The 22,362-nt window shown below is 36.4% G+C and overlaps 1 protein-coding gene across 4 annotated transcripts in view; it reads left to right on the top strand.

Annotated features, from left to right (window-relative positions):
• Window positions 1-20,791, top strand: part of ciita (class II, major histocompatibility complex, transactivator) — a 21,422-nt gene extending 631 nt beyond the window's left edge. Inside the window, exons 1-20 of one of the 4 annotated variants that reach the window (XM_005163915.6) lie at window positions 1-2,774; window positions 9,040-9,087; window positions 9,172-9,231; window positions 9,315-9,347; window positions 9,549-9,614; window positions 9,704-9,742; window positions 9,883-10,017; window positions 10,825-10,908; window positions 11,010-11,060; window positions 11,156-11,257; window positions 13,557-13,628; window positions 13,706-15,374; window positions 17,056-17,235; window positions 17,699-17,764; window positions 17,855-17,935; window positions 18,514-18,597; window positions 18,729-18,812; window positions 18,932-19,015; window positions 19,934-20,017; window positions 20,434-20,791. The exon at window positions 1-2,774 is cut by the window's left edge and continues 631 nt beyond it. In XM_005163915.6, coding sequence (XP_005163972.1) covers window positions 2,456-2,774; window positions 9,040-9,087; window positions 9,172-9,231; window positions 9,315-9,347; window positions 9,549-9,614; window positions 9,704-9,742; window positions 9,883-10,017; window positions 10,825-10,908; window positions 11,010-11,060; window positions 11,156-11,257; window positions 13,557-13,628; window positions 13,706-15,374; window positions 17,056-17,235; window positions 17,699-17,764; window positions 17,855-17,935; window positions 18,514-18,597; window positions 18,729-18,812; window positions 18,932-19,015; window positions 19,934-20,017; window positions 20,434-20,509 — 3,417 coding nt within the window. In that variant the 5' untranslated portion in view covers window positions 1-2,455 and the 3' untranslated portion in view covers window positions 20,510-20,791. Of the gene's footprint in view, window positions 2,775-8,533; window positions 8,709-9,039; window positions 9,088-9,171; window positions 9,232-9,314; window positions 9,348-9,533; window positions 9,615-9,703; window positions 9,743-9,882; window positions 10,018-10,824; window positions 10,909-11,009; window positions 11,061-11,155; window positions 11,258-13,556; window positions 13,629-13,705; window positions 15,375-17,055; window positions 17,236-17,698; window positions 17,765-17,854; window positions 17,936-18,513; window positions 18,598-18,728; window positions 18,813-18,931; window positions 19,016-19,933; window positions 20,018-20,433 lie in introns of those variants that run through there. The other 3 variants (XM_009299437.5, XM_073944521.1, XM_001343036.8) reach the window with 3 other exon arrangements.
• Window positions 20,792-22,362: the final 1,571 nt, after the last annotated feature.

Raw genomic sequence — 22,362 nt, 5'->3', positions numbered from 1 at the left:
TCCCAAGTCCAAAGACATGCGCTATAGGTGAATTGGGTAGGCTAAATTGTCCATAGTTTATGTTTGTGAATGAGTTGTGTATGAATGTTTCCCAGTCATGGGTTGCAGTTAGAACCTATGCTGGATAAGTTAGCGGTTCATTCCGCTGTGGTGACCCCATGAGTATTAAAGGGACTAAGCCAGGGATGGGCAAACGTGATCCTCGAGGGCCGGTGTCCCTGCAGAGCTTTGTTCCAACACTAGTCAAACACACCTGAACAAACTAATCAGTGTCTTCAAGATCACTAGAAATCTATAAGCAGGTGTGTTTGATTAGAGTTGGAGTTAAACTGTGCAGGTCACCGGCCCTCCAGGACCGAGTTTGCCCACCCCTGGACTAAGCTGAAAAGAAAATAAATGAATGAGTAAAAAGTAGACCTTTTTAAAAGCTGATGCGGTTACATGCAGTTTGTGCAGGGATGTGTAAACGTAACATTCTGTAGTGCATTTAGTGAGTTTCCTCGATTCATTCATTCCTTCGTACATTTGTTCCTTTCTTCCTTCATTCCTCCCTTCGTTCGTTCACTCATTTGTTCGTTCGTTTGTTCATATTTTTTCTTCCTTCATTAGGTCCTTTGTTCGTTTGTTCGTCTTTTGTTCCTTTATTCGTTCCTTTGTTGCTTCGAACTTACTTACTTAGGGGCCAATCACACGGAATGCGATTTTTGCGTTAAGAGGTGCCTTTTTTTGACTGACTTACTAATGGCCACGAGCCTTTGCACCCTGTGCACCTCACATTTTAACCGTTTGCTACGCCTTGCAACTTTGCCATTGCGCACTGTGCACTTACAGTTGAAAAAAGTCAACTTTGAGCGGAAAAAGCGTATTACGCTAGTTGCGTCTTTTCCAATCAATTGAAAGCATAGGCGAAGTTTTTGTTGAGGTGACTGCAGTGTTTGCATTGTTAAGACAACTTTTGAAGATAAAGGAGAGACTTGTGGTTGCTGTTTTGAGTTATCGGGTGCTGTGTGACTTCACAAATCTTGAATATCACAATAATACTAAATATTAAATTATACCAATATCAACAGCAACTATCTTGCACAATATGCAGCTGATTCAGTCATTGCCTAGCGACATAAAATACGCATCGTGCTTCTTTTTATGCCAACAAAAAGGCATTGTTGTGCGCCTGGCATTTTAGGGTCGTAAAAGCGTGTTCGGTGTGATCGGCCCCTTAGTTTGTTCAGTCATTCCTTGAATCCTTCCTTCATTAGTTTGGTCCTTCCTTCCTTCCTTCGCTCAGTCCTTCTTCATTCAGCCCTTCCTTCCATTCTTCATTTGTTCCATTTAGTGATTGTTTAAGACTGTTTGGTGATTTCAGTTATCATACAGTCAACATCCTTCATTTTCTCATCAGTGACGTAGTCTATAAAATGTCTCTCGATCATTGCGTGTAAAGACTTTAGACATCTTCTTGGACAATTTGAATGCTTCCAAAAGGTTTGGTGCGTTTATAAAGTGCTCATGTGTTGAGGTCGTTCAGTATGATGCGATTTACTTTACATGTGTGATTTGATTGGGCAGGAATCACAGGACTGATTTTTCTACTTTAACCAATCACCATAGACAAGAAAGAAATAAAGTAATGACTGCAGGTTGAACGAAAGTAGTGGAGTAAAAGTACCAATACAGCTCTAAATATATACTAAAGCAAAAGTAAAAGTACGCATTTTTAAAACTACTTGGCAAAATACAATTTCTGAGAAAAAACTACTCAGTTACAGTAATTTGAGTGTTTGTAATTTGTTACTTTACACACTGCGTAGTACTGCCCACTAATTTTGAATAGAATCACATGACATTTGTATACTATCAACAAAACTGCACATACAGCATTGTGGGCTTTCGTAGTAAACAAATAGCATATCTGTTGTTTTTGGTTAAATCAAAGCTCTGGAAACTATTTAAAGAAAGGTCCTTTGGAGAAATTGAAATGTTTTATATTATGTTTCTATAGAGCGTCCTCATTTTGGAACTTTTATGCTTAAAGCAGCTTTTTTATTATTCTTATTTTGTTTAAATGCATGTTATATGTATGTATATTAAAGAAGGGAACGCATAGTGCTGAGTATGTGGAAGCAGTTCTCCATTGCTGCTATATTAATGAAAGCGGATGGGATGAGGGGTGTCTAACATTGAGTCTCTTCCCTATTAATTCCTTGTAGCAGAAGAGAAGTGAGATGGAGATGTGGTCTTTTGACTTTTCCATGCACAGCACATTAGATTTCTTGTGGAAAAAGTACAAGTGAAACTGTCCTCACCTGACCTGAGTAAAACTGGTTGTTTAATGAAGTACAAAGCAGACAATTGGGATCCGCCGTGGTTTTTACCAAAGTTTTTTTTCTTTTTAAACCAGGAACAAAGCGATGTTATTTGGCGTTAGGAATGGCAAAGAGGAAATAAGGCAATTTAAATGAGATTAACTCGCAGCTGTTGTCCAGTCATGGTTCCCTTTGAGGAGGTGTTGTTTCAGGTGAGAAAAGCTTTACAGGTTGACCCAAGCCTGGTGCATGATCTTCTTCGAGAGCTCCACGAGGCCAACGTCTTCTCCACCCAGTATTACCAGTCTCTCTATAAGGACGGTGAAGTTGCTGAGGAGAGTTTGTGTGAAGTCCTCTGTACAGATGAAGATTTGGATCGAAAACTGTCTTTACTTGTCTGGCAAAACTGGGACGTTAGCCAAGATATCCTCCATTCAACACTCAACAAACAGGAGGATCTTGTTTCTACTGGTGAGTTAATATCTTTAAATACTTTTAATTACACTTTAGATAAGGAGGGTTCCGTAACTGTAACTACATGTCAAGTAACAGTTGAAGTGTTAGTAGAATAGAGATAGAGTGTCTGCTTAAAGACTTTCAAAGTTTATTTGTCAACCCAACCGTCTACTAATACTACTGTATGTAAAATGTGCAAGGAAGGATAAATAATATTTTTTGATAAGAAACTGAGGAGAAACTTTTTTTTGATGTAGTACTTAATTATAGCCATATAAAAATAAGAATTTGTTCTCTTGGAGTCAACGCAAATGATTAAAGCAGGGGGATTAATTCTTTATTTAACTAAGTGAAGCTTTATTTCAAAAAGTGTCAATGGAGAGTTAAGTAAGCTGCTTTTTATAAACGTTGTCCTTTAGTGGTTTTCAAATAAATGTATAAAACTAAATAGAAAAACTATTTATGAATAACAAGACATTAGGCATGCACAGATGCAAATTGGATTCATTTAAAGTACTGTTGATATAAATATGATAAAGGCCGAAACTAATGGTTTATTTTTTACATGGAGGCATTGAGTTGCACATCTTTTATTCGGTGTTTTTTAACAGAATCATCATTTTTTTTAATCACATTTGAAAAAAAAAAAAATATATATATATATATGATCTGTTCAAAATATCAGACCTGCGTCTCCTACAGTGCTCAACACATGAGTACAGCCCTCACAAATCTCTCATTTAAAACAATATTTTCTATAGAAAGCTTTACAATATTATATTTGTAGATATGCATTAGTTTTGTCAATACTGAAGCCAAATCTAGAGAGGACCTAACAAAATAACAGTCTAACATTAGTAAACCCCAAATGGTATGTTAGGGACAAAAATAGGTTAGAGCAAAATTCAAGAGAAACTAAAATGTATCAAATTTTGTTAAAATTTTGTGGTTTGTAAATTTTTTTTCTTAATATTTAGCATGAATTTAAATGTATTACCTTTCTATTTCTAAATATATTCGGTGACTTAAATATTATTTTAACAAATGTATTTGTTTAATAAATGTGTTTTGTTTAAATGCACCAAAATATCTTACCTATATTCAGTGAAAAATACAAATTCTTGTACACTTAAATTAATTTTATGCAGAATAAAATAGCAAGTACTCTATCCGAATATGTTAAAATTAGAATCTGTATCAGCAAAAAAAAAAAAAAAAAGGTTGGTGCATCCCTACAACAACTTAATAACTGGTTAAATTATAGAAGACAACAATTTAAACAGAAAACTTAAGTTATAAAGGCCAAAACGTGAATGAATAGAAATTTCAATAATAAGAATAAAAATGTAAACCTGTATAAATTAAAATAAGTTTATGAAAAGTAATAATAAAAACTAAATTAATAATAAAAACTAATTCCTTTTCCTTCGGCTTAGTCCCTTTATTTATCAGGGGTCAAACATGGCATGCACACTCTCAAATACAACGGCCAATTTAGTTAATCTAATTCATCTATAGCGCATGTCTTTAGACTATGGGTGAAACCGTAGCACCCAGAGAAAATCCACACCAACACAGGGAGCACATGGAGACTCCACACAGAGATGCCCAGCCGGGACTTAAACCAGCGACCTTCTTTCTGCGAGGTGACAGTGCTAACCACTGAACCACGGTGCCACTGGAAACACAATAATATAATTTAATATTAGCCTTGAGAAATCTTCATAATATTTTAGAGACAATTACAATATACACTTTTCAGCATAACTTGGATTTTTCACTAGAAACAATATGGATTTGTTCCATGGGTACTATAGCCTCATCATATTTTTGGGGGGATCTGAGGTAATATTAATTTTAAAGTCTTTTTTTAGCAGTATTAAAACATTTGTAAAGATTTGCAAGGTTCTTTTTAGGACATGGAAGGCCCCAAGGAACAAAATTGGATTTTGTTTCTTGATGTCATTGAATTTCTCAGTTGAGAAAATCATCTGCTTTTCAGACACCATGAGAATGAACTGGAAGCAGGATTCCTTGAACTGCTTCTCCAGTACAAACATGGTCCTGTAGTTTAACATTGTTGTGTTTGCTGTCAAGCACTCGCACATGACTGAACATAAAATAAATATGCGCATGATGTCACTATTTTCACAAATTCAACTTTTAGACGAGACAGTAGCTGCATCATATTTAAAAACTGTAATAGTCACTACATTTTATTTAAACCTGAAAGTTTTGTAGTTGAAAGCGGTGTTGTGTAAATGCACCCTCACTTTCGTCCAGCAATATTGAGCCCTGTTGGAGCACTTCCCAAAACTTCAGACTGGGAGATCCATTTTCAGCACAGACTCCCACTGCAGTTTCAGTTTTGCTCATGTAAGCGCTGGAGAAATCAATGTGCTTTTTTGGAAAGCCTCTTCACTTGGCAAACATATAAACAACATGTGGGCAGTTATTTTCTTTACCTTAATAGTATCACAATGCAGACTGCTTTTATAGCAAAGTAAGCTTCTAAAGCTTGCTGCAGCAACTTTAGTAATCAAAAATCAAAATTTTAGCCAACAAATTATTATGTTTTGAGGTGACAGACTCACGGTTCAGTACTATTTGAAGTCATCCTGAAAGGAAAGAGAAGTTTCAAGCATATTTCAGTACTTGTATATTCTGAAGCACAGTATTTAAAACATTTAGACTGAAAGCCAAATCCCTCATCAGTAGAAAGAAACAAAACCTACCATAAAGCTACAAAGTTCACTGTGGTAAACGTCTTTCACAGTGTTATTTTCCTATAGTGAAAGCAAGTAATGTAATGTAATATAATGTGTATTTATATAGCGCATTTAATGTGTATGGCCATACACCCAAAGCGCTTCACAATCATGAGGGGTGGAGGGGTCTCTCCACACCACCACCGGTGTGCAGCATCCACTTGGATGATGCGACGGCAGCCACAGGACAACGGCGCCAGTGCGCTCACCACACACCAGCTATTGATGGAGTGGAGAGACAGTGATAGAGCCAATTCGGTGGAAGGGGATGATTGGGAGGCCATGATTGTATGGGCCGATAGAGGGACTTTGGCCAGGACACCGGGGTTACACCCCTGCTCTTTCACGGGAAGTGCCATGGGATTTTTAATGACCACAGAGTCAGGACCTCGTTTAACGTCTCATCCGAAAGACGGATGAGACAAGTAGTTCACTGTATGAAAACAAGTCAAATAAATTTGGGCCCAATGGGAAACATTGTTTATCATCCAACTGGGGAAAAACAGAACTCAAAAGTGTGTAAAAACATCAGTGAAAGCTGGAGGTGAAGTGTCATGATTTGCTGATGTTTGTGCAGAAGGAGTTAGACGTCTTATGAAGCTACGTAAGAGAGTGCAGATCAGATGCTCCTTCAGCAACATGCAGTTCCCACCCAGCATTCATTACCCAGTCAGAGCAATTATTACACAAGACAATGAACCCACTTTCAACTTGTTTTAAGTTGAAAACACTGAGGTAATTAATTTGGCGGCCCAGAGTCCTAATCTAAACCCCCTGTTCCCGCTGAAAAACACTGCAGTTACTTCATCCTACAATCATTGCTGTTCTATAATTTTGATCACCGAGTTTCTCACAAACAGCCTTGTTGATAAATTGTTGCCTAATGTTAAACTCATTTATTCATTTTCTTTTTGGCTTAGTCCCTTTATTAAAATGGGGTCGCCACAGCAGAATGAACCGCCAACTTCTCCAGTATATGTTTTACTTAGCGGATGCCCTTCCAGCTAAAACCCATCACTGGGAAACATTCACACTCATTCACACATACACTATGGACAATTTACCCTACCCAATTCACCTATACCACATGTCTTTAGACTTGTGGGGGAAACCGGAGCACCCGGAGGAAACTCACACGAACTCAGAGAGAACATGCAAACTCCACACAGAAACGTGGTCCTTGGTGACTAGTTAAAAAAATAATAATAAATACAAAAGAGCATTGAAATATGTTGTTACAACTCAGGATGACCAGTATTACAACAGGAGTGAAATGTATTGTAATAGGGTAACTGTAATGCAGGGGTGTCCAAACTCAGTCCTGGAGGGCCGGTGTCCTGCATAGTTTAGCTCTGTAAGGCTTGAAGCTTACGCTGCTATTGTGAACCAATAGTCAGAAACAGAAAGCAGTTGAAGGATGGCGTGTTTAAATCCATTGAAGTCCATTGTGTTTAAATCTGACTCCATTAAAGTTGTTATCATCATTGATAAAGAGAAAGAATCTCTACGTCTTAAAGCAGGCAAAGTTGTTTATTAAGTTACATTTTTAAATATACAGACGGTAGAATGAAACAAACTAGCGTACTGAATGAAGAAATGAGCTGTAACGTGCACTGCTGAGCAACCAAGACTCTGAAACTGCCTTTGTTAGCATATGAGGCTACGCACCGGTGTGCGGGAGATGCAGAGTAAAAGCCATTCTCCCAGATCAACAGTTACTTTTTCTTATTATACCCTGAGCAAAGCATTGTCAAACATGAGTGAAAACCAACCCCCAAAACCAGCTGAACATGAGAACAAAGTTGAGGATATTAAATGGGGGAGAAATACATTAACATACTCTCTTCAGGCCATGACTCAACAATAGTAAATAAATTGTATATTGAAATACAATCCATCAATGTCTCTGTTGATCTAATCACTACAAAGCTAAAGTTATAAACTGTCAAATGACAAACATGGCAAAGTTATATGAAGGAAGATCACGAGCAGATGAATTGTGTATGGTGAAAAGCACATGGTTACTGTAAGCAAATGGCAGAGATGTGTATCGGAGCTGTGATCAACTCTGCCAAGCCAGGAGGACCCATCCCATGCTTGGAATGTCTCAGTAGTCCTTTATTAGCATAGAAGGAATATATAATAGAAGAATATATAATATTTTTTCATCTTACAGCGCCAACTACTTTCAACACACCTGACTGGAAGTTTTCTAGTTTATCTAGAAAGGGCTTGATTAGCTGGTTCAGATGCGTTTAATTGGGGTTGGAACTAAAATATGCAGGACAACGGCCCTCCAGGACTGAGTTTGGACACCCCTGCTGTAATGTCACAGGAAAAAAAGGTCAGTCTGTTTGTTGTATGGGTGCTGTTAATGAAAAAAACAAAGCAAACAAGATACTTGTCACACCAGTCTGTGATCCTTGCAAATATTTTTGTTTCATTTTAGGCGATTGGCATGAGATTGCTGTCTTCCATTTACAGCTTCCATTTAAACCTTATATAGCTTGTGTTTTAGGATATTTAAAAATTAATTTATTTATTTGTTTATTTATTTTATTGCTGGCTTCTTAGTTTTGGAATATTAATGGGTGAAGCATGAAGAAATGTATTATATAAGACCAATGTTTAAACAAAAGGTCTCACCTGACAGTGGAAAATACCTGCCAATCCAGGGTGGTGCATTTCCGCATGCATGTGCCAAGCCTCAGCATTTGATTTGATTAACCTTTTTTTCTTTGCAACTTTTTACAGACTGTACATTTTAGAGTTCATTACTTTGTTATTAAAGTATATTTTGAATGAGATTTAAAATCCATTTACACATTACAATACAATTCATTGTTACAAAACTAGAAAAAGTAGTTTATTATTATCCTCTCCATCATAATCTCAAATAAATAAATGAATAACTTTATTAATGAACGCAGAATGTATCTCGTTTTTGAGATTTGCTTACACTAAATGTGGGACTTTGGCTTTTGCCGAACAGAATCAACCCCCATCTCATACTGAAAGTAAAAGCAACCAGGGAAGGTGCAGTTTGTTTTGGCGTTTGCCAGACAATGCCTCAACCCTGTGCAATCTGAGGACACGCAGCGCATATTAAAAACGTTTCCATCGGAACTTAATGTAATGGATTAATTTTTTTCAACAAGCATGGACTATCTCTTTGAAACAGGTAAAGTGCAATGCCATTTTAATATAATAGACTATTTAATTTTATAATCATGCGTTTTGCGTAGTAACTTTTTTTCTAACTTTGATGGTGCATAATCTTTATGAAAAGTATCAAATATGATATCTGTAGTTGTTTGATAAACTTTTTACATCAGAAATGGATTCCCCCCTCGAGTTATTTGTTTCCCAACGAAATTGAGCCCCCGCGCGCACACGTTTCAAATCATCTTGCGCATTTTTGATTCAACAGTTTTCACTCAGTTAATTGTGAAGGCACATTTATCTTTGTCAAATGTAAAGTAATATACCGTGTCCTGTGTTATACCTAACAGATGGTGAAGCAAATTTTATTGATCCAGATCCAACGTTAGAGCTACCTGGTGAGTAGATAACGCAGTAAACAGACCTAATGTTGGACATTTGGGTTTGCAAACGAGAGTGACCATTTCTTAATGTTTTCACAGACAGTGTTCTCGGTGAATATCTTCAGTCCCTCCTGGATGGTTCGATTGAAGAAACTTTTGGTCAGTTTTAATTATTGGACTTTTAATTTAGTATTTGGAACAGCATAAATAATACCAATCATTTCCTACTTGTACCCTTGCAGATCCAACCTTCTTCGAAGATCCCAATTACTCATGTAAGACTCCCTAAAATAATATTGTCAATAAATTAAGTCAGATACATTCGACATATTATCATTAATGTTTCGTGAAAAAAAAACATAATTTTGGTGATGAACTGATTGTATTTTTCATGGCTTAGCCTACATTGTTTACTGTTTATTTAAAAATAAATTATTCAAATGTAGCGTTTTTTACTCTAGCTTTACATACAACAGATGACAAAGATACAAACTGCATACCAGAAAAAACATCTAAAGTTGCCCGCCCCAAAAAACGAAAAGGTACTGCTGTTTTCTCTTGGATATGTTATCTTATGAATGACCTGTATTGTAATCGACTATTGAAAGGTGTGTTTTTATTTTTGTTGCAGCTACTACCATAGACCCACAGCAAATTCCCTGCAAACAAGGTAATTCAAAGCATGAAGGACACAACCACTGACTATGATGCTTACTAATAAAAGAAAAGGAAAATAATAACTGTAACTCTCAGTCCAGCTAAGCCACAAGTGAAACTAAAAGTTGCAAACTAAATGATTTATGTCTGCAGCAATAGTTGTCCCTGAAAGTCCCTCATATGAATTGACGCCCAACATCACATCTGGAACTGAGGGTAGTTTCCATTTGAGTCCATACCAGCCTGTGTTCAGTTTTCCTATCAGCTCCCCTAGTCTGCCCTCTAGTGGTACGTATTATGTTTTTTATTAATATACACTACCTGACAAAAGTCTTGTCGTGATCCCAGTTGTAAGAGCAGCAAATATTAACTTGATGTCCAGTTGATCATTTGGAAAAGTGGCAGAAGGTAGGTCTTTCAGATGAATTTGTTGAACTGCATCTCAATCATCACAAATACTGCAAAAGACCTATTGGAGCCTGCATGGACCCAAGATTCTCACAAATATCAGTCAAGTTTGGTAAAGAAAAAAACATCGTTTAGGTGTTACATTCAGTATGGGGGTGTGCAAGAGATCTCCAGAATGGAAGGCAACATCAACAGCCTGAGGTATCAAGACATTTGTGCTGCCCATTACATTACAAACCACAAGAGAGGGCAAATTCTTCAGCAGGATAGTGCTTCAGCTTCAGCCTCCACATCAAAGTTCCAAAAAGCAAAGAAGGTCAAGGTGGTCCAGGATTGCCCAGCCCTGTCAACAGCCATGAATATTATTGAGCATATATGGGGTAAGATTGAGGAGGAGGCATCAAAGATGAATCAAAATAATCTTGATGAACTCTAGGATTCCTGCAAGAACGCTTTCATTGTCATTCCAGATGACTTTTCTCGTGATCTAGAGGCCTTTGCCTTTCATTTAAGCCCCTTCTGATACCAAACGATCAACTAGAAGTCAAGTTATTATTATTTGTTCCTAAAACTTGGATAGCCAACAAGACTTTTGTCAGGTAGTGTACTGTACACGACATGCAATTCAACAAATGAAGGCTTGACTTTAAACACTGACTGAATTTTTGGATCTCTTTGGTGGTCCAGCACTACAGTTCATCCAGACCATAAGCCCGCTCACGTCACCTCTAATTGGCACTGTGGTTCAGACAGGATCCACATATGTGCTTGGTGAGTCAAATATAAATGCACCATGACACCGGTGCATGTGCCTGCATGTCCTGTTAGCCTGTTGACCACTGTATTTCTAATTTTAAATTCCCTCTCTGCAGTTTCGCCTCAAAGTGTTAGTCCAGGCACACAGATAATTCCTCTTTCACCTGGTGAGTTAAAAAGAAAAGCTGTTTCAATCACAGCAAGGGTTAGCAATACTAATACTAATACTAAAAAGTGTGTTAACTGAACTCTTTTCTTACAGCTGATGGTACGGTTGCCCCACCTGAGCTCACTGGTTTTGTACTCCCAGTTGGCTCGTCCTCAGGTCTGACATCGGTTTCTGTAGACACAAGCCCTATTAAAGGTGAGTATAAGATATGGATGGGTTAAAGTTTTTGAGTGTGGTTTTTGAGTGTGGTTTAAGGGCATTTGACCTCTATTTTGGGGTTTTCTGCCTGATTTTTCTACTCAAATAAAAAAGCTTTCCATACCCACATACTGTACAGAGGTCTAACTGCAAAATATATGATAGAATTTTACTACAACGGTTTTGGAAATGCTATAAACAAGTCTATAAGTTGTTAGTGTTATAATAAACCCCTAAATGAATCAAAGCTTCAAAATTTGACAGTGTATTGCAAAGTTCCAAAGGCCCTGTGTGCTGAGCATCCTTCAAACAGTTTATTCATTTTTAGCAAATCAACAAACAGAGGAAAAGGGAAATTTGATTATCTCATAGGTTGTTCAGTTCCTGAAGGAAGTAACACTGCTTTTGTATAATTTCTTCCCATACCTCCATACATCATTATAAAAAGCTAAATTCTCTATCTCATTTAACAAACAACCATTTGAACAGACTTTACTTGGGCGGGCAAACCAAAGTAAATTTGCTAATCATTCACAATCGATTAAACAGTTCAAAATCTTCTCTTGCTTAACATATTTTGTACTGCTAGTTGTGTGTGCATGAGACCTATCAGCACTTCCAAACACAAGACCCACAGAAACGCGCATTTTGGGCACTTAAAAAATGCGTCCAGACATAGTTTCTAAATATCTTTAAATATGCAGGATTTTTGCTCTTGCTTTTTTATTTAGAATAAGGATTTATGACTTTAATTGCAAATTACAGTAAAAAAGAAAAAAAAAACAATTATATTTCAAAAAGTATAGATGGTATCAACTTAAGTGCATACATAGGAAAAACAAACAAACATAACAACAAATAAAAAGGTAAATATTAATTTGCCATAACAAAAACTTCATTTGTACAATATGTATCACACAACACACTCTACTTTGCACTTAGGAAAGAAGAAGAATCAATTTGGTGGATCAAGGACTTGGTCTATATTTGACAATAAAACATGTTCTTAGATATATATCTTAAATGGGTCCCAATTTTTCGTAAACTGGTTTGCTTTTGCTTTTTCAGTTGTCATTAGTCTCATTCGTTTCACATTTGCATTTTTATTTAAGCCTATTTTTGCTTGGCACACAGCCACAAGAGCGAGAGAAAAATTAAATACTTAATTAAATACTCTTTATTCTCGAAGTGGACAGAATGACTTATTATTAGCCCCCCTGAATTATTAGACTGCATATTTATTTTTTCCTCAGTTTATGTTTAATGGAGAGAAAATTTTTTCAACACATTTCTAAACATAAAAGTTTTAAGAACTCATTTCTAATAACTGATTTATTTTATCTTTACTATGATGACAGTAAATTATATTTTACTAGATATTTTTCAAGACACTTCTATACAGCTTAAAGTGACATTTAAAGGCTTAACTGGGTTAATTAGGGTAACTAGGCAGGTTAGGGTAATTAGGCAAGTTATTGTTTAACAGTGTTTTTTTTTACATTTACATTACATTAAAGGGGCAAATAATTTTGTCCCTAAAATGGTGTTTAAAAAAATTAATAACTACTTTTATTCTTGCCGAAATAATACAAATAAGACTTTCTTATAGAATAAAGGTAAAATAAAAAGTGGATTTCTTTTTATTTATTTTTTTTATTTTAACAGCCTTTAAAAGCCCCATTTACCCAGCTGAAAACAGTGTATAACATTGTCATAATGAAAAAAATACAGTAAAAAAAAAATCACACTTTTATTTTTTGTTTGTCGAATGCAGTTGATCTTTTATGTGATGGGTAAAAGGTATGTTCCAATCTGGCTAACACCGCAAGTATTTCTCAAACCTGTGGGAAGCACTGTACTTAGTATATGTTTTTTGCATATGTTTGAATCCCCCTAATATACTAGGCGGAAAGCATTGCTGATGTTACTTTTTTAAAAGACATATTTTTTTATTGGTAAATCTAACTGAATTTCATTTTAAATGGTTAATTACTGCTTAATGAGCAGAAGTTTTGCATTCAAAAAATATTTAAAATGAACAACCTACTTTTTGTGGTCAAGTATTTGCCCTGTGTGCTACTGTACTGTGCTGTTAAGGAGTAGAGGATGTTTGTAGCCCAGAATGATAATGTATGTCCATCAAAATTGAGTAAGAGTCAGATAAATTTCTACATAACCATTCACACTACGGTGGCAATGCAAAACATCAGGATTTATTAGCACATATGAAATGACAACTATTTTGTTGGCTCATGAATGAATCAAAATGACTGCTTGTTTGTTTTACTAAATACAGAAGGAAACCCAGACAAGAATACAGAGTCCCCATCTCCAAAACTAAAAAACAAAGTCCGTCCCAAAGCGCCAGGTGAGAAACCATTTCTGTATGCAAAACCGAATGAGCTTATTAAAATATGTAAAACATAATAAATGTTTGTTTTACAGAGTGTGTCAAAGACTACATTCATCGCTTAAAATCACACCTGAGAGATGTCTGCAGCACTATGCGTGGAGGGATGGGAATGCAGTCACACTACGTGGATGCACATCTGGTTCAGAGGAAACTTCTTATCAAATCTGGGAAGAATGCAAACAAGTGTTTGGAGAAAGAGCTGGTTGTCCTCAGCGATTCAGAGCGAAAGAAAGCAAAGCTGGACACAAGTCAGTTGTTTCATAACCTTGACTCCAAATCCAAACAATCATTTGCTTTCCTCGGAAAATCCGGCGTGGGGAAAACCACATTCATTCAGCGGTTGTGCCTGGACTGGTCAAACAGCGGCCTGCCTCAATTTCAGTTTGTTTTTCTCATGAACTGTAAAATCTTAGACTTCAAACAATCCAACTACAGCTTAAAAACTTTACTGTTCGACTTTTCTACATCTCCTCACTGCGAGGACTCAAATGCTGCTTTCAAACACATTCTGTCCTGTCCTGATGAAGTTCTCATTATCTTTGACAGCTTTGATCATATAAAAGACCTTGAGGGGCTTCTTCAGTCCCCTGCTAAATCACACACAGACACTAAATACACCATCAAGCAGCTGTTTTCAGGTTTGTTTCAAAAGGAAATCCTCTCGGGCTGCACACTTCTCATCGCCACGAGGCCTAAAGACGTTTTAAATCAGGTGCTGCGAAAAATGGACTGCCTTTTGGAGATTTGGGGCTTCTCTCCTGAGGATATTGAATTGTATACATCCAAATATTTTGAGGAAGCTTCCCTCCGAGAGAGTGCACTACAAAAGATTAAGAATCAAGGGTACATGTTTAGCTTATGCTCTAACCCGCTGCTTTGCTGGGCTACCTGCTTCCTGCTCAAGCATCAGGATGGTGAGGATTTGCCTTCAACTCTCACAGACTTGTACCAAAGAGTGACCTCCAAGCATCTGGAATTGGCTAGCATTGGAAACAGCACAAAGAAGAAACAACTCGACACCCCGCAGTTGTGTAAAATGGCATGGGAGGGCTTCAAGAATCACGATACACACGTCAACCTTGTCAAATCCACAGAACTGCTGGACTGCGCTCTGAAAAGTGGAATACTTATACCTTATAAGACATCTGAGCAAGAGGAAAACCACTTTGCTGACCTTTTCACTCAGAACTTCCTAAGTGCTTTGCATTTGGTGCAATCCAAACAGGTCAATGATAAAACGGTGGTGGCAAATACCATGGTGCAGCACAAAAAACGAAAGGTTCAGGGAGAATCGCAGGACGTCCTGCAGAGGTTCATCACCGGCTTAATCTTCCAGAAGACAGCAAGTGGACTCAGCATAATAGACAGCAGTGTGGACTTAAAAGCCAAAAGGAAGGCCGTCGAAGCTCATTTAGAGAGCATGAAACCCAAAGATTTGGTTCCTGCCAGATTACTTGAATTGTTTCACTGTGTTTACGAGACCTGCAGTGTCAAATTTGCCCAAGGGCTAGTAAAGAACCTGCCCGATGATCTGTCTTTCTGTGGGACCCAGCTTTCCCCATCGGATGTGTACGTGATATGCCATATCCTTCAACATGCAAGCGCAATGAAGCGGACCTTCACCATTAACCTGCAGGACACATGCATTCCCATCAGAGGCCTGAAAGAGCTTGTGGGTCTCAAATGTATCGCATCCTTCTGGTGAGAAGTTACACGGCTGTACACCTAGATAGGAAAATGTTTTGTTTGCTGAGTTTAAAGCCTGTGAGACCTAACCTTTTTCTGTGAAATACTGAAAGATGCTGATTTTATTCCAGTTCAGATACAGTCTGTATCTGTAAGCTTCAAAAAAGAGTGCAAAAAATCTAAGGTAGACACTCTTAGTTCCCGCTTTATATGAAGTGGCCTCAAAGATACCGAGAAGTGCTTTGAAATGTGCATTTCTTATTCGATGTTTAATGTAATTTCAACTGAAACATGAAGAGAGGGTGAGACATAGAGTAGCTCCTTCTCTTTAAATAAGAAAACCAATAGCGTTTTGTTTCATAACAGCTCTGTCAGTGAGAGTGGTTGAATATTATAAAGTATTTGGTCAAGATTTGTTGAGGTGACGTGAAAAAAAAAAAAAACATATCCATTTAAGTGGAAGTTGCAAACTGCTAGCTTTGAATGTTTATATCAGGGTTATATCTTCTAAATGTCAATTATGTCACTGTTAGCACACTATCTAATAGATATCCTTAAAACTACATACTAATGCTAATATTGTTGTGAGAATGTCGGGGCGACAACGGAGTAGAGGATTCACATGCAGTATTTATTAACAAGAATAGTAAGGTTGGCAAAGGTTGATCACAGGAGCAAAGAACTGCATACAAAGAATCCAAAGAATGGTCAGTAAACAGGCAAATGGTCAGGACAGGCGGCAAAATCAGAAACAATAAAACAAGGCAAAAGGTCAAACATGGCAAGGCTAGTAGGCTAGACAAAGGAAACGCATTGTTAATATTCATAGTATAACAAGACTCAGCAATTGGTGTGTGTGTGTCTGTGCTGCTTTTGAAGTCCATGTAATCAGTTCAAGATGATCCTCCGGCTGTTTTAGTGTGTGTGGGTGTGTAATCAAAGTGAAACAGGAACAGGTGTGAGTGTGTGGTGCATGACAGTATTTGTAGCTCTCCAGCGATCTGTATGGACTATGTGACTGTGACCAACATCTAAAAGTTTATTTTAATTTTACAGGACCTTTAACCACTAGGTACTTTCATCATAAAGCAAGTACCTATAATGTACTTATTGTGTTTATATAACACTTTTTTTTTTATTGAGGTAGAACAATGGTAACTATTAAGGTTATTTTATTTTTTTATTTGTTATATGGTATTTAAGTTTAAGGGTCAACAGTGTAATCAAAATTGCAATTACATAAATCAGTTACAGATGTAATAACATGCAGATATTTTAAACGGTAGAAAAACATATTCAATATTTGCATTGTACAAAATTAATAATATAAATAGAAGTACTAAGTAGTTAGGGTCACTTATTTTAAAGTGGCATGGATTTGTGTGCTTTATTCAAAATGTTATAATGTCAAATAATTGCATTTCTGATTATCAGAAATTTGTATTAGTAATTAAATCATTCATAAGAATGATTCATTCATGCATTTTTTAGTAAATTATCCTTTGTTGTTTTAAAAGTCACAAAACTGGTGTGAGAAGAATCTTCAAATCATTAATTTTTCACAGAAAATTTTTATAAAATGGCACACAGGTTTAATTAAATATTTGAATTACATTTTGTATTCTTTTAGAAATCTGGCAGGATTTGCAGTGAATGTTTGCTAAATGATTTTATTTATGATTTAATTTACCATTAGGGCGCATGCAGAAGATACCATCGACTTATGGGAGGACTTGCATCAAAGCAACGATGAACTGAACTTGAAAAGTGCAATTGAGAAATTCACCTTGAACCCATTAAAGGCCACACAAGGGTATCACATAGAGAGCCTGCCTGTCCTCGTCCAGATTCACAGAGAAAAGAAGCTGCCCACAAGGTACAGCATCAATTTTATGTATGATATATAATAGTGTAGGTGACGCAGTGGCGCAGTAGGTAGTGCTGTCGCCTCACAGCAAGAAGGTTGCTGATTCGAGCCTCGGCCAGTTGGCGTTTCTGTGTGGAGTTTGAATGTTCTCCCAGCGTTTGCGTGGGTTTCTTCCGGGTGCTCCGGTTTACCCCAAAGTCCAAAGACATGCAGTACAGGTGAATTGGGTAGGCTAAATTGTCCATAGTGTATGGATGTGAATGAGTGTGTATGGATGTTTCCCAGAGATGGGTTGCGGCTGGAAGGGCATCCGCTGTGTAAAAACGTGCTATATAAGTTGGCAGTTCATTCCGCTGTGGCGACCCAGGATTAATAAAGGGACTAAGCCGATAAGAAAATGAATGAAAGAATATAATAGCATTTATATTTACCATACACTAATTTTATTTGTGCACGACTTATGTGTTTTCAGTGAACTGGTGCCTGCACTGGATGAAGGTGTACCAGCTCTCCGGCATCTTCAGAAACTGGAATTTGGGTAAGTAAATCAGACTTTTATCGTTTATTATTGCTTCTATTATTCATTAAGTGCTAATTTAATCATACTGGGTCTTGTTCTCCATTGCAGCCTTGGAGTGCAGAATGGTCCTGAACTTTTCCCTAAAGTCATAGAGGTCCTGCCTTCTCTGCAGTCTCTCCTGTGTCTGGAGTAAGTATTTGGCTCTGTTTGGCATATTCATAGCTTCTGAATTCGTAATGAATGCCTAACAAGCTTGTTAATACTTATGCAAGCTTATTGCAAAACTAGTCTGTCCCCTGCAGCATTTTTATTTTTATTTTATTTTTATTTGAGCACAAGCCTAATAAAATGCAGGCTGAATTGACAAAATGTGCATGAATTAAAAAAACGTACAATAAAAGCATTTCCCAGAGATGGGTTGCAGCTGGAAGTGCATCCGCTGTGTAAAAACTTGCTGGATAAGTTCATTCCGCGGTGGCAACCCCGGATTAATAAAGGGACTAAGCCGACAAGAAAATGAAATGAAAAAAGAACATATGCACTCTTACCTAAGTTAGATATTTTAATTAAATAAAAAGGTATTTGCATAAGTCACAAGGTAAAAACTTTTCCAGAATAAATATTATTATGCATACTATTATGCAGTATTACCAGTCTGGACAAGGAGTGTTTTCATTCTAAAATGCAACAGTCAATGTCAACAAAGAGTGCTATTTATCTTTTTTTTTTTGTTAATATAAAAAAATCTTAACTTTTCCCCCCTTTAGCCTTGATAAAAACCATATTGGAGACTCTGGAGCGGAGAAACTGTCTGGCGTTTTACATTTTTTGGAATGTCTGAAATTGCTCATGTAAGTTTGAAATATTTACCCAAGTATCAAACACTGGCACTTAATAGTCAGGGTGTTTTCTACATTAATTATAAATTGAAAAAAGCAACAACTGTCTCACAAATGATCAGTACTATTTTGCCTCCATTCAGCCTGTCTCAGAATTTAATTGGAGATGCTGGAGTGGGAAAACTGGCTCAAGCTCTGGCATCAGTTCCTTCTCTACAGACACTCAGGTATGTTCACTCTTGGAAAAGTTACGTATTTACCAGCACTAAGTAGACCTGAGTTTTGGAACGATTTCTAAAAAAAAAAACTTGTTTCGTCACAATGACTCCATTTTCTTTACTTCTAGACTGTATGGAAATGCGATTGCTGACAGTGGTGCTGAACATCTGGCCTTGGCTTTACCAGACATGAAATCACTGCAAGACCTTGAGTAAGAGTCTAGATTCAGTCAAATCATTTTACAAAATTACAAAAAAAAAAAGGACAATTAATATCCTATTCATTTTTGACAGAGTTTCTGATCTATTTTAATATATGCTACCTGAAAAAAAGTCTGATTGTTGATCCCAGTTGTAAGAGCAACAACTAATAACTTGACTTCTAGTTGATTATGGAAAAGTGGCAGAAGGTAGATTTTTCAAATGAATCATGTGTTGAACTGCATCCCAGTCATCATAAATACTGCAGAAGACATATTGGAACTTACATGGACCCAAGATTCTTACAGAAATCTGTCAAGTTTAAAGGAAAAATCATGGTTTGGGTTTACATTCAGTATGGAGGTGTACGAGAGATCTCCAGAGTGAATGGCAACATTAACAGCCTGAGGTATCAAGACATTTGTGCTGCCCATTACATTACGAACCACAGGAAAGGGTGAATTCTTCAGCAGGATAGTGCTCCTTCTCATACCACAGCCTCCGCATCAAAGTTCCTGAAAGCAAAAAAAGTCAATGCGCTCTAGGATTGGCCAGCCCAGTCTTCAGACATAAACAATATGGAGTATGTCTGGGGTAAGATGAAAGAGGAGGCATCAAAGAAGATTACAAAGAATCTTGATGAACTCTGCGGGTCCAGCATGAATGCTTTCTTAGCCATTCCAGATGACTTTATTAATAAGTTATTTGAGTCACTGCTGAGATGTATGGATGCATCATATCATATGATCATATTTAATTTTGGTAAAATAAGCATAATGTCAAGTTATTATTTGTTTTTCCTATACTTGAATAGGCGATAAGACTTTTGTTAGGTAGTGCATGTTCAAATTTAGATAAAATATGGAATTTATATTAAATGTTCTGTAATATTATATTATATTAATGCAATAATTGTTATTTACTTTCAGTGTTAAGTTCAACAAGTTCACCGACATTGGAGCTACAAAGCTCAGTGCTGCGCTGAAAAACTGCCCTGGAATGAAGTCTTTGGAGTAAGTGTCTATTTTTTTATTTTTATATTTACACTTTAACATTCATTGAGATTAAAGTGTTGGTCATCAATTATTTTATTATAGTTTTTAAATATTAGCATTTCAGGATGTATCACAACATTAGCCTGATTTAAACACGAAATAAAAAAATGTTCAGACTAAAACACCTGTAAAAATCAGATTTCAGACCATCTACAAAAATAATGAATAAACACAAAAAGATTAATGTGCGTTTTCCCGCTTTCAAGACTTTAAAATGAGTTAAAAATCCATCTGGATAAAATCAGAATATGCCCCAAAAAATAATCTAAGCCTTTACAAAAAACGATTTTGTATTTAATAAAACGTTATGCAGCTCAAATACATTTTCTAATCTGCAATGTTGATGTAATGTTGTTTTCCTTGTCTGTCATTAGGCTGTGGAATAACTGTATACCCTATGGAGTTTTTGAGCACCTCCGTCTTCAAGATTCACGGATTAAATCACTTTAACACATTAAAATGGTTACACTGTTACAAGCAGGGTGTTTAATAACCATAAACTTCAAAAGTTCATCAACGTCTGACGACAAGGACACTAAACTGCTTTAAAAGCTGTTTCTCTTTTCTTTTTAAACTTACTTTATGACTGATATGATGACTGACTTTTGCACTTTCTCACATTATTGTGGACGGATAATGTTTCTCAGCACTTTACTGTTGCTTTATAAATGTAAATATGATTTTTATGTACATATATTTTTTTTTACAATAAACAAGCTATATGCGTCTGGCTTTGCTGGTTTTGACAAGTTCACATATTTTAGTTTCTTTTATAATTCAGAAAAACTACTTATGAGTTTATTTTAGTTATTACTGCAGCTTTAATTTTTATGTTCAGTTGCACTGAATTAATAATCAATCAAATTCAGCTCATACTATACCCAGCTCATACAGTGCTGGGTAGCTTCCTTACAAATTGTAGTCTGGTAGTACTGATTTCACATTAAATGTAATGTAGATTACTCATTTGTACATTCAGACTATTAGATAATATTTTGATTACCTAACTTGCTTAATTTTTATTTATTGTCACTTCAAATTCAGAGGCAAAGATTGCAAATTTATTTACATGGCCATTCTATATTCTGAATATTCAAAACTAAAAGATCACACACACACACACACACACACACACACAGCTGGCTTATTTTGAAAATTTAACAGAGAAAACAGAATAATTTACTCACCTTGCGGGAATATTCATGTAATTGTAGTATGATTATAAGCATTTCAGAACATAATCTGACATAATTGCAACTGCCAAAATGTTTACAAATTATGATTACATAATCCAAGCACTGCATACATACCGTTGATAGATAGACAGACAGGTAGACAGATATATTCTGTAGGTTTCATCGTTAAACCGAAGACTTTTTAAGACCATTATCAATGGAATTTTAGACTTATACTGGCTAAACACTAAGGATTTTTTGTAATTGCCAATGGAATGGTTGGACCAATGGAATTGGGAAAAAATATATATTTATTTCTTAACCACATTTTAATGTGTCAAAACAAGAAAACTCTAGCTATATAGTTCTTTTTTCAACATGTTTTTTTTAATGACAAGTTTAACATTGTTAAAAATATATTTATTATGAAGAAAACTACACGAATAATCAAAAATACACTACCTAACAAAAGTCTTGTCGCCTATAAAGTTTTAGGAACAGCAAATGCCTTGACTTCTGGTTGATCTTTTGGTATCAGAAGCGGAATATATAAAAGATAAAGGCCTCTAGATTACACTTATTTTAGCAAAATAAAATATGATCATGTCTTGATTTTTAATTATTTAATTAGAACAGTAAGACCTGAGTTAGACAAAAGTCTGGTCTCTTAACAGAAACAATGTACAGTATAGAATATAAAGTCATGGTGCAGTGGAAAAAGAATAAATAATGTGTTTGACTCCCATGAGCTTGGCTGACTGCATCAATACGTCTCTGTAGTGACTCAAATTTATTTATAAAGTCTGGAATGAAAAAGAAAGCATTCTTGCAGGACTCCCAGAGTTCATCAAGATTATTTGGATTCATCTTCAATGCCTCCAACTTACCCCAGACATCAATAATGTTAATGTCTGGTGACTGGGCTGGCCAATCCTGGAGCACCTTGAGCTTCTTTGCTTTCAGGACTGTTGAGGTGGAGGTTGAAGTATGAGTAGGAGCTTTATCCTGCTTAAGAATTTGCCCTCTCCTGTTGTTTGTAAAGGCTGAATTATACTTCTGGGTCAAGCACACTTGTATGCTACAGCTCAGCCTACGCATTGACGCATAGCCCTATCCCGTGGCCGTCGC

Source organism: Danio rerio, chromosome 3 (assembly GCF_049306965.1).
Source record: "Danio rerio strain Tuebingen ecotype United States chromosome 3, GRCz12tu, whole genome shotgun sequence".
NCBI classification, from domain to species: Eukaryota; Metazoa; Chordata; class Actinopteri; order Cypriniformes; family Danionidae; genus Danio; species Danio rerio.
The sequence above is the reverse complement of the archived record's forward strand: the minus strand, read 5'-3'. Positions and strand labels throughout refer to the sequence as shown.